Genomic DNA, 14,064 nt, shown 5'->3' on the forward strand with positions numbered 1-14,064 from the left:
GCTAGATTTCCCCTTATTTTGATCTCCTCCCTTTCTCTCTCCCCAGCCATTTTACTCCCTATGTCCACGACAGCTTCTGAGGCTAATCACTACATAGGAACCCTACCTGGGCTTGTGCAGCCCTACCTGGTTAAGGTTGCTCATGTGAAACTCCAGGATCGAGGCCGATCCCAGCGCTGCAATACCGGGTAGACCAGGAATATTCCCTGGGCTATTACTGGGGTAGAAGGGCACAAGCATGCCCTTCCACTCTGGTTCCCAGTTGTCGTGTGTGTGCTTGGGCTGTAGGCAGCCCAAACACACACAGAGCTGGGCGGCAAGAGCACCTGACTCTGAGGAAATCCCTCAATGCACCACACTCCTGGAACAGTGCATTGAGGGACGCTGGAGGACTTCCTCCTCTGGCTCCCTGCTCTGCCGCTCAATGCGGTGCATCTTGTGTGTCCCGCACGTGAGCAGAGGCGCATTCTAGGTAATTTTGGAGCCTGGACCTAAAGGCCTTTGGAGCCCCCTCCCCCAGCTGGACCCTAATCCTAACCCTAACCCTCCCTCACACAAGTTAAGTATGATCCCCCTGCACACACACACACATCATGACACATGCAGGATTTTTAACATGTCAGTTCTTGAGGGCACAAACATCGACGGAACTCACAAGAATGTAAGAATATAAAACAGGTATATTGATGCAAATATGCATTAGCAGAAACACTTCAACACGCTGCTTGACATATTCCCATCCCACATATTTCTTTCTCCATTCCCCCTCTGTCTCTACAGCAGAGGCCACACTTAGCCACCTAGTGTAGCATGGGTCAGTGGCACGGCACAGCAACCACACCACCCAGGACAGACTAAACAGGATTTGGAGGCCCTGGTGTGGAGGGTGTGGAGGCCCTGGACTTTGGCCCCAGAGTCCAGGGTAAGAAAGCCTCTGCATGCGAGCAGCAGAGCCTTCCAGCAAACTTTGGTCAAGTATGGGGTGGCAGAAAGAAGCCTGCCTCCTCACCAGCCCTCCCCCAACACCGTCATTTCTGGTCGTGCGAACAGCCTTATATTTTCTTATCCCTCATTCTTAACCCACATATCTTTTCTCAAGTTATGACATCACGAGATTGATTTAAATCACCAAGAGAAATCCTCACTGATTTAAATCAAGTTTCCAACTGATATTTCTTCACATTTCTTATACAATGGTACAAATCTTATCACTGTAATATGTTAATTTACAAGTCAATAGAGCATTTACAACATCTAGAAGTATACTTCATGTAATTTTTTAGGCAATAGTACATAATAAGTTTCATACAATGAATCCCCATGTTTGATTAGTAGGTATCTCAAGGTGTGTGACAGAGAGTCATTAATTTATTTTAAAGAAACTGTAAGGGTTGGTGTAGCAAGTTTGTGATGAGATTTAATTTTAACAATGTTATTTTTACATGCACATTTTGAAATTTAATATTTTATTTATTTCTTATAATATCAGATTTGAATCCAATTTAAATTTTAAAATCCATTTTTTTATTTTTTAAAAATCCACCATGGGACATCACTATTTACCCATATCCTAGGTAATAGGATATTTTCATGTCTATTTTAAAGCCCACTAGGGATATTCCTTGTTTTGTACAACACCAAGCATAATACTCTAAAATGTTATCCAGTAGTAGCAAGGGCTTCTTCATATATTACATTTTCAAGTGTGCACCTAAAAGGTGTAAAAAGGCTGAATGTGACAAACACCTGTTTGGATTGCACACATGTTTGTCAGGAAACTGGTTTCGGCTGTGGCTCCCTGTTGAGTGTACACACACAGGTGGCAAACATAGGCTACGTGCTGCATGGTTAATAAGAACAGCTAAAAGGCCACGTTTCGGAACCAGTGAGGGTGGCACTGAAGCATTATGGACTTGCTGCCAAGATGTTTTTATCAGGTTCCTGCTAGTCTGACACCACTTTGTGATCCATTGAAGAAAGGCGGTATATACATGTAAATAATACCTAAATATCCCTCACATGTGTTTGCACGGCCACAAACAACATGGAACCAGGTTTGTACTAATGAAATATACTCTAAAGAACAACACTTTTGGAGATAGATAAATAAATAACTCTGTCAATGAGCAAATCATGTCTTGGCATAAAATGAAAAAATATATATTCATCCTATCTGTGGAATCATGAAATCCTTTGAAGCTAATTAATTTGCTGGGCAAAATGATTTCATTTATTAAGGAAAAGCTTATTAATTTGCTCAGCACCACTTCATTTTTTAAATATGAGAGGCAATATAAAAATACACACATACATAGTTTGTCAAGAGGTTCATATTTCCCACTCCCTTTTGAAATTCCTCCTTAACTGAATACTGAATTCAACAGACTAAAGCTGTAATTCTCTGCCTACTTACTGGGAGTAAATCCCACTGAACTCAGTGGGACTTACCTCTGAGCACTCACCCATAGGTCTGTGCTGTGCCTCTATCTCCTAGTCGCTGGCTGACATCCACACTAATGCCACACTAGTGCAAGAATGTTGCCCTAGCTAGTCCCACTAGGAAGGGTGCTGCGTTCTAGATTAGTGTTGCACTGATGCAACAGTCTTCACTTCCTGGGGCGAAACAGCTTGTCTTCACTTCACATAAGATGCAGGGAATTATGCAAAGCTACCTGCTATCCTTGTTGCACAAGTGAAATGCCTGTGCAAGTGGACTATGACTGCAAGAGACTGAGCACCATCGAGCATCCTCTCAGCCACATGGCCACCTTGTGCATGTGGATCTTTGTTCATTGCTCTAGGGCAGTGTTAGTCTGGAAGTCAGCCACCGACTTGGCCCCCATCCTAAAAGTGCAGCTCTTTATTGCCGGGGTCTCAGTGAAGTCCTTTAGAAATAAAATTTCACTTAATTCCAAGCAACAGAATAGATTGTTTCTCATGCTACAACTCACAAGTTTGTTTAAATCATCTGCTTCTGGCCTACTTCCATTCCTTCATGAAAGAACCACACTAATTCAGGCTTTTCTCTTTGCAGCGAATTATAGCATGGATATATTTAATGGCTGTCCTTGGAGGCAGTCTTGGTGTGGTTGTTTCATGAGGCAACGAACGTGCTAAAAATGCTGCTACTCAAGAACAGGGAACACACAGTCACAGAGAGTCACAGATACAGAAATACAGGGTCATAAGTATACAGCTTGCGATACAAACATTCTGACAGGGAACAGATACAAGTCCTCATCCTACGCAGATAAGCACACACTCAGATTGATACATACACAACTCCCCTCACTAAAGACAAACAAATAAACCAAACCAAAACAGATATATACAGACATATGTAACCAATTTAACACATTAGCACTGATACATATACAGTGTCCTAAAGACACAAATGCAGATCCAGTTACAAGTCATCAGACACACTGCAATGGCATAGCTAAGCACGCAGAGAAACAGATATAAAAACTTGCAAAGATACAAAAGTATGCCAGACCTGAGTCATAAAATGGAAGGGGGGGGGGATTTACAGGCAAGAGAGACAGGCAATATGGAAACAGCAACCTCACCATATCAAAATAATACTTGCAGAACTAATAATTTATTGCTGTGCAAGATGGAAGGTGGCACAGTAGGCGGCTGACAGTTAGTAGCACATAGTCGCCTTTCTCTCCTCTTTCCCCACCCTGCTCACTCCTCCGTTCCCTGTGCTGGTTGCGTCAGTCTCCCGGTAGCCTGACGTGCCAAGCGGGAAAGGGAGCTGTCCAGAGGCTCATGGTGCTGAAACTGCAGCAGCTCCGACCAACTCCCCCCGCGCACCCCCGCTGCTACTGCTGTCAGGTTCCCAGGCACATTTTCGCTCTAAGCAAGACCTTTCCTTCCATCCTCCGCCCTCACTCCCCAAATGGTTTATTGACAGCGATTGTGTCGGCACTGAAGGCGGAGAGAGCCAAGGCTGGGCAACAACCTGCATTTATCGCCCCCCCCCCTTTCTGTCTTGGCTTTATTTATTTAAAGACTGAGCAGCAGCCGAAGCAGGAGGAGGAGAAGGAGAGGAGGAGGAGGAGGGGAGAGAATCACGTTCCACCCATCCTGCCTCGCTCCCGCCCTTCCTCAACATCCCCATTTGCACTGCAAAACTATCCTCCTTTCCCATTGCATCCCAAGGAGGTAGCAACAGCCACATCATCACGGAAAGCCGGATGGGAGAGCTGATGAAAGGGAGAAGCCGAACGTTGCCCAGACGGTGGGAGCTGCAAGCACAATATTCGCTTTGTCGCCGTCCTTTTGGTCTGGCGCATCGTCTTTCGGGCAAGGCTTTCTCGCTCGCGCCCGCTTTTTTTCTTCTTCTTTCCGCCCAAAGGCGAGGATAATATATAGGTGTTTTTCCCTTCTTTTATTTTAAAGACTTGCAATGGTTGAGTGTCAATGCCATTGAGCGAAAACAACAGGCAGAGGAAGAGGAGGAGAAGGAGGAGGAGGAGGAGGACCGGAGGAGAGGAAGGTGAAACTGGAGATGGTTGTAGCGACGGAAAGGAAGGAGCCGTATGCATCAAAAGGAGATTCCTGCATCTGCTGAAAGCACCTTCTCCTCCGCGTCAGCCACAATGGTCTGTACAGGCTGCTGTCAATGCGTTTGATGACGTCCCTATTTTGTGAAAGAGGAAAGGGAACGTGACCATGTAAGCTCCACGTTTCCTTAGTCAATTTCATGCAAAAGGATAGACCAGATTTCTACGGATGTTCGCTTTTAAAGTACCAGGCGGGGGAAAACAATTTGAGGATAACTAAGAGCCACATCCCTTCCCCAGTGCCCATGTATTTTCATGCTTGCGTGTGATCCAGGCAGTTCCTGGTATGGGAGAGGTAAAATAAAAATCCAGTTAATTTGGGAATAAAAATCAACCTCATGTAATACTCACTTAATTTCTTTTTGGACTTTCGATGTTTCTATTAAGAATATTTTAATAAAGCAACATTTCAATAACCTGTAAGGATTTAATACTGAGGGTGTGTTTTCCCCTCTCCCCAAGAAATACGTTCATCTTTTTTGTCAATGAAATCAATTTTGATATTACTCTTAATAATGATGATTATGATAGCAACAAGAACTAATTTTGCATTTTATTAATTATTGGCTCTGCTATTATTCTGTCAGAAGCACATTTTTAAAACGTTCCAACTGAATAAAAATAGTAATAAGGAGAAATACTTGACATGCCAAATACTGTTGAAATAACTATCTATATTTCCTCCCCTCCACACCTACTGGTGACTTGAATCCCTTCTTCCTCCTTTTTGGGAGTTACCAATTGTTATCAATTCCTACTACATTGTTTCTCCGAACTATCCCAGCACGTTGGGTGTAGGAGGCTTGTTTCCTTTAATATTTTATTTTAACTTCCCTCCCCTTTTAAAGAATCAATTGTGATATTATTCGTTTAAAAATAGAGGCGCGGGAAGCAGGAGGCTGGAGATTCAGTATTTTGTAGAAACCTCACGATCGTTGTTTTTCAAACGGGGTTGCTGTGAAATATCCATAAACAAACTTGGGTGGGAGCCAGCAAAGAGAAACAGGAATTAACCAACCTAGCCCTCTTGTTCTCGCGCGCCCTCTGCCGGCTCCTTTTTCCCACCCGTCCCTGCCTGCAAGTGAAGGCACATGTTAATACCAACTAGTGCAATCGTTTTATGGTACTGTTGCTACGGACTGCTGATCCCCAGACAGATGTTGCGCCATCAGGGTCTCCTCAAGTGCCGCTGCCGCATGTTGTTCAATGACCTGAAGGTCTTCCTCCTGCGGAGACCCCCTGCGCAACCTCCGCCCTCGCCACCGCCTCTCCCTCCCATGAACAGTGGAGACCAAGCCTTGAGCTTGCAGGCTTCCAATAACAACACCTTGACGGCGCTGCATGGAGGGCGAAGGGGACCGTGGAGAGCGCCGACTGCCGGGGGTGGAGGAGGAGGAGTGGGGACAACAAGCCCTCCCGAAGACGAGTGGGGGAGCCCTGGGGGAGAGGGAGAGCAGCCCATGTCTTTGATGAGCAGCGCCTCCTCCGATGACTTCTGCAAAGGGAAGGCGGAGGATCGGTATTCGCTGGGGAGCAGTTTGGACAGTGGGATGAGGACCCCTCTCTGCAGGATCTGCTTTCAAGGCCCAGAGCAGGTGAGTCTGTGTGTGTGTGTGTGTGTGTGTGTGTGTAACTTTGCCTGGTGGGTGTGAACTTGTATCTTTGCCCTTTTAACTTAAAGTCCTCTGCCTCCCTGCCCTTATCCACACACACCTTTACACACTCATCTCTTCCTATACTGGAAAAGTCCTGGCAGGGAGGACGTGGGGGTGGTGGTTCATCTTTTTGTTAGGGTGCTCCATTTATTTTTAATGAAGATTAGAGAAAGAGAAGGAAGGAGGCAGGGAGTGAAATGTTCCAACTTGGTAACTTTCTTTTTGACAAAAGAAAGAAAATGGAAGAGGCACCACAGCACTGCAGGCCCAGAGCGCACACATTCAGGCACAGAAATGCAGACACAACTCACAGAGAACAGGAGGCATATAAGAAGACAACACCCAAGGACAAAAGGCTAACTATGTTTATGCAGGGGTTATGCAGGGGTTACCCTGCATAAGCATAGTGTGCACAGAGATAAAGTACAGTTAAGAAGTTTATGTGTACAGTTATTCTGCAGATGCACTTTATTTGTCTTCCTGGTAGTTTATTCCAAACCAAGGGGTTACACTTCTCTGAAATAGGTATGATGGGTGAAAAAAGTATTGCTTAATTTCTCTTGTGCATGTTTTCATAAGCCTACATTTGATCCCAGGAGTACTGAAGGTGCTCACAATGTTTTAAGTTCATGTATATTAATGGTCTTTATATGTTAATCAACTTAGCTCAACTTTGTGCTGCATAACAATGCAGGTAGAAATATGGAGGTAGAAATATGCCATAAGGAGTTAAACCCTGCTCTTATTACTGATTCGGTTTGTGAGGTTGGTTTCTGAAATGGCAAGCCTAACTTTTGTCAAACTGACAATTTGTAGGTTGGTGAGAAAAGCGGACAATACAGCTTTCCCCCAATAATATTTCAGGTGTGCTGAGAAGCCTTCAAACACCGTGCCATTTCATATGCTGGAAAGATTGTGCATAATGATAATTTTATTTAAGAAAATACATCTTCAATATCCAGCTGAAAGAAGTGTGGATGTCCAATTAATTACCCAATAATGTCTCATCATCAGAATTGCTAATGATTTTCCAATTCTGAGAAAAGTTTGAATGAACTTCCTGATCAAAAGTCTGAATTTCAGTGCTGCTGTACTGGCCTGTAAACAGAGGTTAAAAGATTACCAGCCAAAGCAAGATAAAGAGACAACAGCCAAGTCTATGCACCATTGAAAGCAATTAGATACAAATTATACACATATCGTGGTATAAAGGGCATTTAGAAAGCATGACTACAAGAGATTTAATATACAGAAATGGTGAGCAACTGGTGTATAGTAGAAGTTCTCAGACTTTTATTTTTGGAGTTAGCACTTACATCGCCATCAAAAATGCTGGGTGTGGTCTAGGGGGAGTTTTTCTTATAGAGCCCCTCTATGAACACAACTCTACTTCTGTGCAACTCCCATTTGAGTTTCATGTGGTCTGAGTAGGGCAGGTTCCCACTGGATTGTGCCCATTGACCATAATCTGGTACTCAGTTTTGCTCATGTGAGTTGCACTGAAATCAATGGAGCTCAGATGTTCTCATCTTCTTGTTGTATCATGTCTATTGCCTTTCACGTGGATATTCCTTGCCCATGAATGAATGTGTGGTATATCTGGGACAACTTGAGCAGCTTTTACAAAAGAAAATAAATTAAGGCTGTTGTGTTTGTGATATAGAGCCTATATATAAACTCAGAGCAGTCCCATGGACTTTGACAATAAGGATTTGCCTCTTTCTCTGCTGGTGCTGCTGATGTGCTGGCCTTGAGTGTCACTATCTTTGAGCTTCTGTTTTCTATCAGTAAAGTGTGACTGTCTATAACCTACCATGCCAAATTAGGATGCTGGGCAAACTGAGTATTGGAAAGCCCTTTCTATGCTAAAAGTAGTATAGAAAAGATAATGGTGTGAATGTCATTTTTGTGTGTTTTTTAATTCAGTGTAACAGCTGAAAAACAGAGGCGGTATGATCATGCTTACACTGGCAGCCCTCTGAGAAGTTGTTCTGTTAATATTCTTTGGAATACTAGCATCTAGGAACTACAGTCTATATTTCACATTAGAGTGGCACACCATATTCTCAATATAAAGAACATGGTCCGAGCTGAAATGTATTATTGAGTGGATAGTTCACCCTTACAGTATTGGGGTGGGGTGTTGGTGTTGGCAGAGGTGGAGGGGACTGGATGATATTTAATCTCTTCAAGCAATAGTAAATGAACCAAACATTGAATGAAACTTCTCCTTCTCCTCTCTCCCTCTCCCTCTCTATATAATTTACTGTGGGTTATTGCACAGATCAGCTGCACAATGAATTGCAAATATGGACACAACTTAATCTATAAGGCTAAAGCACTTTCCCTCCAACAAAGAATATATGGGTAATTTTTTAAAAGGACATTTCACAATAATCATCTTTAACACCAGCAACTCATGAAGTTCTGTAGATAAAGTGTGTGGTGCTGCATAGATTGGGCAGAACAGCAATACTGGGTGGGGGGATGGGAAGAAGACCCTTCAGCAAGTGGGTTAAACCCAAAACACTGTTTTACAGTGGTTCCGCTCCTACCTCTCAGACAGATTTCAGATGGGTCGATTGGAGATTGTTGCTCTTCAAAATCTGAGCTTAAGTATGGTGTCCCTCAAGGCTCCATAATATCTCCAATGCTTTTTAATATCTACATGAAACCACTGGGAGAGATCATCAGGGGATTTGGAGCTGGATGTTACCAGTACACTGATGCCACTCAGATCTACTTCTCCATGTCAAACTCTTCAGGAGTTTGCCTGCCTGGAAGCAGTAATGGGCTGGTTGAGGGAGAATAAACTGAAGCTGAATCCAGATAAGACAGGGGTACTTATTGTGTGGAGTCAGAACTCTAGAGACGATTTTGATCTTTGTTCTAGATGGGGTCACACTTCCCCAAAAGGAACAGGTTCACAGTCTGGGAATACTTCTGGATTCACACCTCTCCCTGGTTTCTCAGTTTGAAGTGGTGGCCAGGGGTGCTTTCTATCATCTCCGGCTGATATGCCAGCTGTGCCCATTTATTGAGATCAATGACCTCAAAACAGTGGTACATTTTGTTGGTAACCTCCAGACCTGACTTCTGTAATGCGCTCTACGTGGGGCTGCCTTTGTACGTAGTCCGGAAACTTCAGTTGGTTCAGAATGTGGCAGCCAGGTTGGTCTCTGGGTCATCTTGGAGAGACCACGTTACTCCTCTGTTGTTGGAGCTACACTGGCTGCCAATAGGTTTCTGGGCAAAATACAAAGTGCTAGTTATAACTTACAAAGCCCTAAACGGCTTAGGCCCTGGGTATTTAAGAGAGCGTCTTCTTTGCTATGTGCCCCACCGCCCATTGAGGTCACTTGAGGAGGTCCGTCTCCAGTTGCCGCCAACTCGTTTGGTAGCTACACAGAGACGGGCCTCCTCAGCTGCTGCCCCAAGATTGTGGAATGTGCTCCCTGCTGAGATACGATCCTCCCCATCTCTGGCAATTTTTAAGAAACTCCTGAAAACACATCTCTTCAACCAGGCTTTCTCAGCTTTTTAAAACTTGTTTTTAAATTGTTGTCTATTTAATTGGTGTTTTATGATGTTTTAATTGTTAATTATTATTTTATGCTGTTTTATAATTTCTGTTTTAATTGTTAATTGATTTTAATGGTGTTTTAATGTAAAACCCTGAGCCCTTTGGAAGGGCGGTACAAATTTTTTAAATAATAAATAAATAAATAAACAAATAAAATAAAATAAACTCCTCAAGATCCCCTTTAGTTACAGCCCAGTCACTGGGGCTGTTCACACGGGCATGCAAACACAGGAGCTGAGGGAGCCCAGCCCAGTTTTGCACACGTGTGTGAACTGCTGGGATCAGGCCCAATCCTGGTGGCAACACAGCAGCAAACCCACCTGTGTAGCCACTCTTGAAAATGAGGTTACGGGAGCGGGTACTCCCTGAACCCTGTTTTCCTGATTGTGTGGCAGCCACAGCTGCCACACTGTGGGGAGCCCAGGGAGGGGAGAGGGGATTCCCATGATGCATTGCACACTCGCGCGATGCATCATTGTATTTCTGGGGGCACATCCCAGCCCCCGACCCTCCCTGCTACCTTGGCGCACAGGGAGCGCACCCAGCAATGCTCGATCATCTGTGGGGAAGGTATGTTTAACCCGCCTTCCCCACAGACCGCCCTCTAGCCCTTCTCCACAATCGTGAGAAGAGGCTCACTATATCCTGCACTTTCAACTGAACGAGAGTTGGCTTCAGTGCACTTTTTTGTCTTAGCCATGGACAAACTTGATCTTCAGCACAGCAAATATAGCATTTGTTAGAAAAGATTCCACGCTGCAACCGAAATTCATGAAATTAGCCTTTACTCGTTGGTGGCAATCCTGTTAATTTTTAATGTGAAAGGCTGTGTATGCAGATGTTCATAGGAGGTGACATTGACTTTCCATGCAAAGGAGTCTTCAAAGTTGTACTTAAAAAGAATTAAATCAGGATTCTTTTCACCTGTGGAATGGCACCCAGAGCTCACTGCTATCCTCCAAGTGCAAGCATGATGGTTTTCTTAGAAAGAAAGGGCAGCATGACAGTGATGTTCTCATATCAATGTTGCCTCCAAAATACACAAGGAGAGCCTATGTGGTAAGAGGACAGACCACATTCTTTAGACCAGGAAGATCCAGGTACAAATCCATACTCAACTACAATGGTTGCTGAATGGCTGTAGGTCATTCATATATCATATGAATGATATGAACCATATATCACATGCACCGTAAATCAGCCTAACCTGCCTCACAAGGTTGTCATGAGCGTGAAAATAGGGTGTGGAAAACTGCATGCATGCCACATGGAGCTCCTTGGAGAAAGAATAAGATAATAAGATCTGAGCATCACTCTAATAATTTTGAACCTAGAAAGCTGAGTGCGGTCACCTAGAAGGTGGGGTGAATTCCTTTTTCATCTTACCAGATTCTGGCATCCCACTCTGCAGCTGAAGAACAGTCCAGGGCCTGGGATGTGGGGCAGAGCTGGCTTGTTCTATCCTCTTTCTCAGAAACATCTTATATTGTCCACTTATTAGTTTGGGACTACACACCTTTGTACAAGACATGAAGGATCCATTTCACCAAAATATCCTAGAGGCTGCCACTCAAAGGCACAACTGTAACATGTGGGGCTTGGGTGGGAGCTGAAGTCAGATCCAAGGGCTGGGGTAGGTGTCCCACTAGGGCCCCTGCACATCATCTCTCCACAGAGTGCCAATTTGTAGGAGGAGAAGGCATACAGCTGGAAGACAAATGACCAGTGGGACATAGGTCTTGGGGATAGCTTTTGCAATTGATGGCTTCAGTGAAATACCTAAAGATAATTTTTTTAAAAAATTCCTTCTTTGTTCATCATCATCATCCTTTATTATGGTCACTGACCAGAGATAGTCTAAAACAACCAATTAATAACAAATTCCATGAATATCAAATAATATGCTAACAGAGCTAAAACATAATTGGAAATTTAGCCAATAAAATGGTGTTACATATATTACAGTTTGAAGATAAGTAAGTTTACGAATTACCTGTATCCATCCAATCACACTAATCTGTCTAGTTACACATCTGTCTGAACACACGAACCTCACCCATTGATTTAAGTGCTGACTGGTTGGTTTAATGATCATTATTGTCTGATACTACCCCACTGATACTAACTTCAAACCCATCACCTCATGCCGAACCTTACTTAGAATAAGGCGAAACTTGGCTACGCTGGAAGAAAACCTATCATTCTGTTTATACAGTAAATAGCTTAAATCGAAGGAGTCCAAATAACCTGGAAGGTTTGTTTAAAAAGGTAAAATATAGTCATGGCGGCAAATGTTCCCGCAAAAATTACAGTAAAGTTATATACGGGCTGATGTTTCTATGGTTTAAAAACCACATTCTTTCCCAGACAAATTACAACTCATAGGATTTTATTTCTTTTTTATATGTTTAGAAAGCCTTCCTTTCGAAGATGCATGTGACAATTCCCTTCGTGTATGTTATATATGTCATCTTTACAGAGCTACACAAACTGTTTATCTTTCTGCACTAGTCCAAATAAGATGGAATACATGAACAATGTCTTTGTGCTTGTGTAGAGATTGCAATCAATGTTAAAGGCACATTGTCTGCATCCAAGAACACTGAACTAGGGGTCCTCAATCTTGGGTACCCAGATGTTGCTGGACTACAATTCCCATCATCCTCAGCCATAATGTCCTTTGGCCATTGTGGTGTGAGATCAGCAGTGGCTTGAACACAGACATGATTTGAGGGGATGCCAATGTGCCACTGACCCTGATGCTGACCCAACCTCCTCATACTAATATCAGCATTGGAGATGGGACCAGCCAGCCCCACCAGCACCCTTGTTCTGCACTGCTCTTCCCATCTCCTGGCTGCCTTATGTTCTGGGCACATCAGGATTTTGAACTCTGAGTTAGTGGCAGAGGCAGTGGTGAGAGAAAGAGGTGCATGGCGCGGTGGCTTCTGTTGCTACAACTTTGCTAGTTTGATGGTTTTCTCTTGTAGGAATGTGCACAAAACCGGTTTGCCCAGTTCAGTTCGAATTCGAACCAGGTTTGAACCAGGAGGGGGTGGTTCGATTTTGGTTTTGCTCGAACCTCCCCCGGTTCAGTTTGAATTTGAACTGGTTTGGACATCCAAAAATGGGTAGGGTGGTAGCTGGCACCCAGGGGTACCTGTCATCCAAACTGCAAAGCAATTGGACATTCGTACAATTTTTTATGAATTTTTGAAATTTATTTTTATTTTTTCCTCATAGGGTTAAATGGAACTTGAACAGCCCATTATTCCTTATTGTGGAGCACCCATGGGTGCCAACAACCATGCAAAGCCCAAAGCAAACAGACACCCCTATAATATTTTATGAATATTTGAAATATTTTTAATTATTTTTCTCATAGGGTATAATGGGAACTGTACCAGCCCATATCCCCTATTGTGGAGCACCTAGGGGCACAAAAGTGGGGTGGGTGGTAGACACTCAGGGGTGCCTACCACCCACAAAGTTCCAAGGCAATCGGACACTCCTCTGATTATTGGTGAATTTTAAAATTATTTTGGAATTCCTCATAGGGAATAATGAGGATTGCAGCAAATGTATAGCTTCACGTCGGGGGGAAAGGGGTGTCCTAGAGTGGAGTGTGGTGGGTGGTAGTTCCCAATGTGGGCAAGGAAGCGATCAGAATTATATGAAAGGAATTGGGCAAAAGGCTGGTTTTTAAGTGATTTTTGAAGTTTACGCAACTTTAAGGTTTTTCTCCATAAAGAAGCATGGAGGTGTCAGCAAATGTATAGCTTCACGTCGGGGGCAAAGAGGTGGCCTAGAGCAGAGTGTGGTGGGTGGTAGTGCCCAAGGGGGGCCAGGAAGCTATCAGAATTATTTGAAAGGAATTGGGCAAAGGGCTGATTTTTAAGTGATTTTTGAAGTTTATGTGTCTTTAAGGTTAGCAGATGAGAGTGGATTCATGGTTTGTCATTGAAAATCTTATGTGCTACCAAAGAATCTACACTCAGAATACTTCAGAAACAACAAAACCCATGGGGGTGGTTGGCACCCTCGCTCTGGGCTACCCCAGCACCCCCCAAGTGCAGTTATAGGGCTGCTGAAACCTCCATTCTTCCCTATGGAGAAAAACCTTAAAGCCACTTGTGGGGTGCTGGGATGGCCCAGAGTTAGTGGTGGCCTAGTGCACAGAGGGTGCAAACCAGCCCCATGGGTTCCTAACCCATGGGGTACTGGGTTTTGTTGTTTCTGACGTGTTCTGAGTGTA

At 43.8% G+C, this 14,064-nt stretch overlaps 1 protein-coding gene across 5 annotated transcripts in view; it reads left to right on the forward strand.

The window, feature by feature from the left end:
• Positions 1-14,064, forward strand: part of MARCHF4 (membrane associated ring-CH-type finger 4) — a 237,221-nt gene that overhangs the window by 11,019 nt on the left and 212,138 nt on the right. For 3 of the 5 annotated variants that reach the window (XM_053270893.1, XM_053270883.1, XM_053270903.1), the window contains one exon: positions 4,408-6,166. In XM_053270893.1, the coding sequence (XP_053126868.1) occupies positions 5,663-6,166 (504 nt within the window). In that variant the 5' untranslated portion in view covers positions 4,408-5,662. Of the gene's footprint in view, positions 1-4,000; positions 6,167-14,064 lie in introns of those variants that run through there. The other 2 variants (XM_053270874.1, XM_053270912.1) reach the window with 1 other exon arrangement.

Source organism: Hemicordylus capensis, chromosome 1, assembly GCF_027244095.1.
Source record: "Hemicordylus capensis ecotype Gifberg chromosome 1, rHemCap1.1.pri, whole genome shotgun sequence".
In the NCBI taxonomy this organism is placed as follows: domain Eukaryota; kingdom Metazoa; phylum Chordata; class Lepidosauria; order Squamata; family Cordylidae; genus Hemicordylus; species Hemicordylus capensis.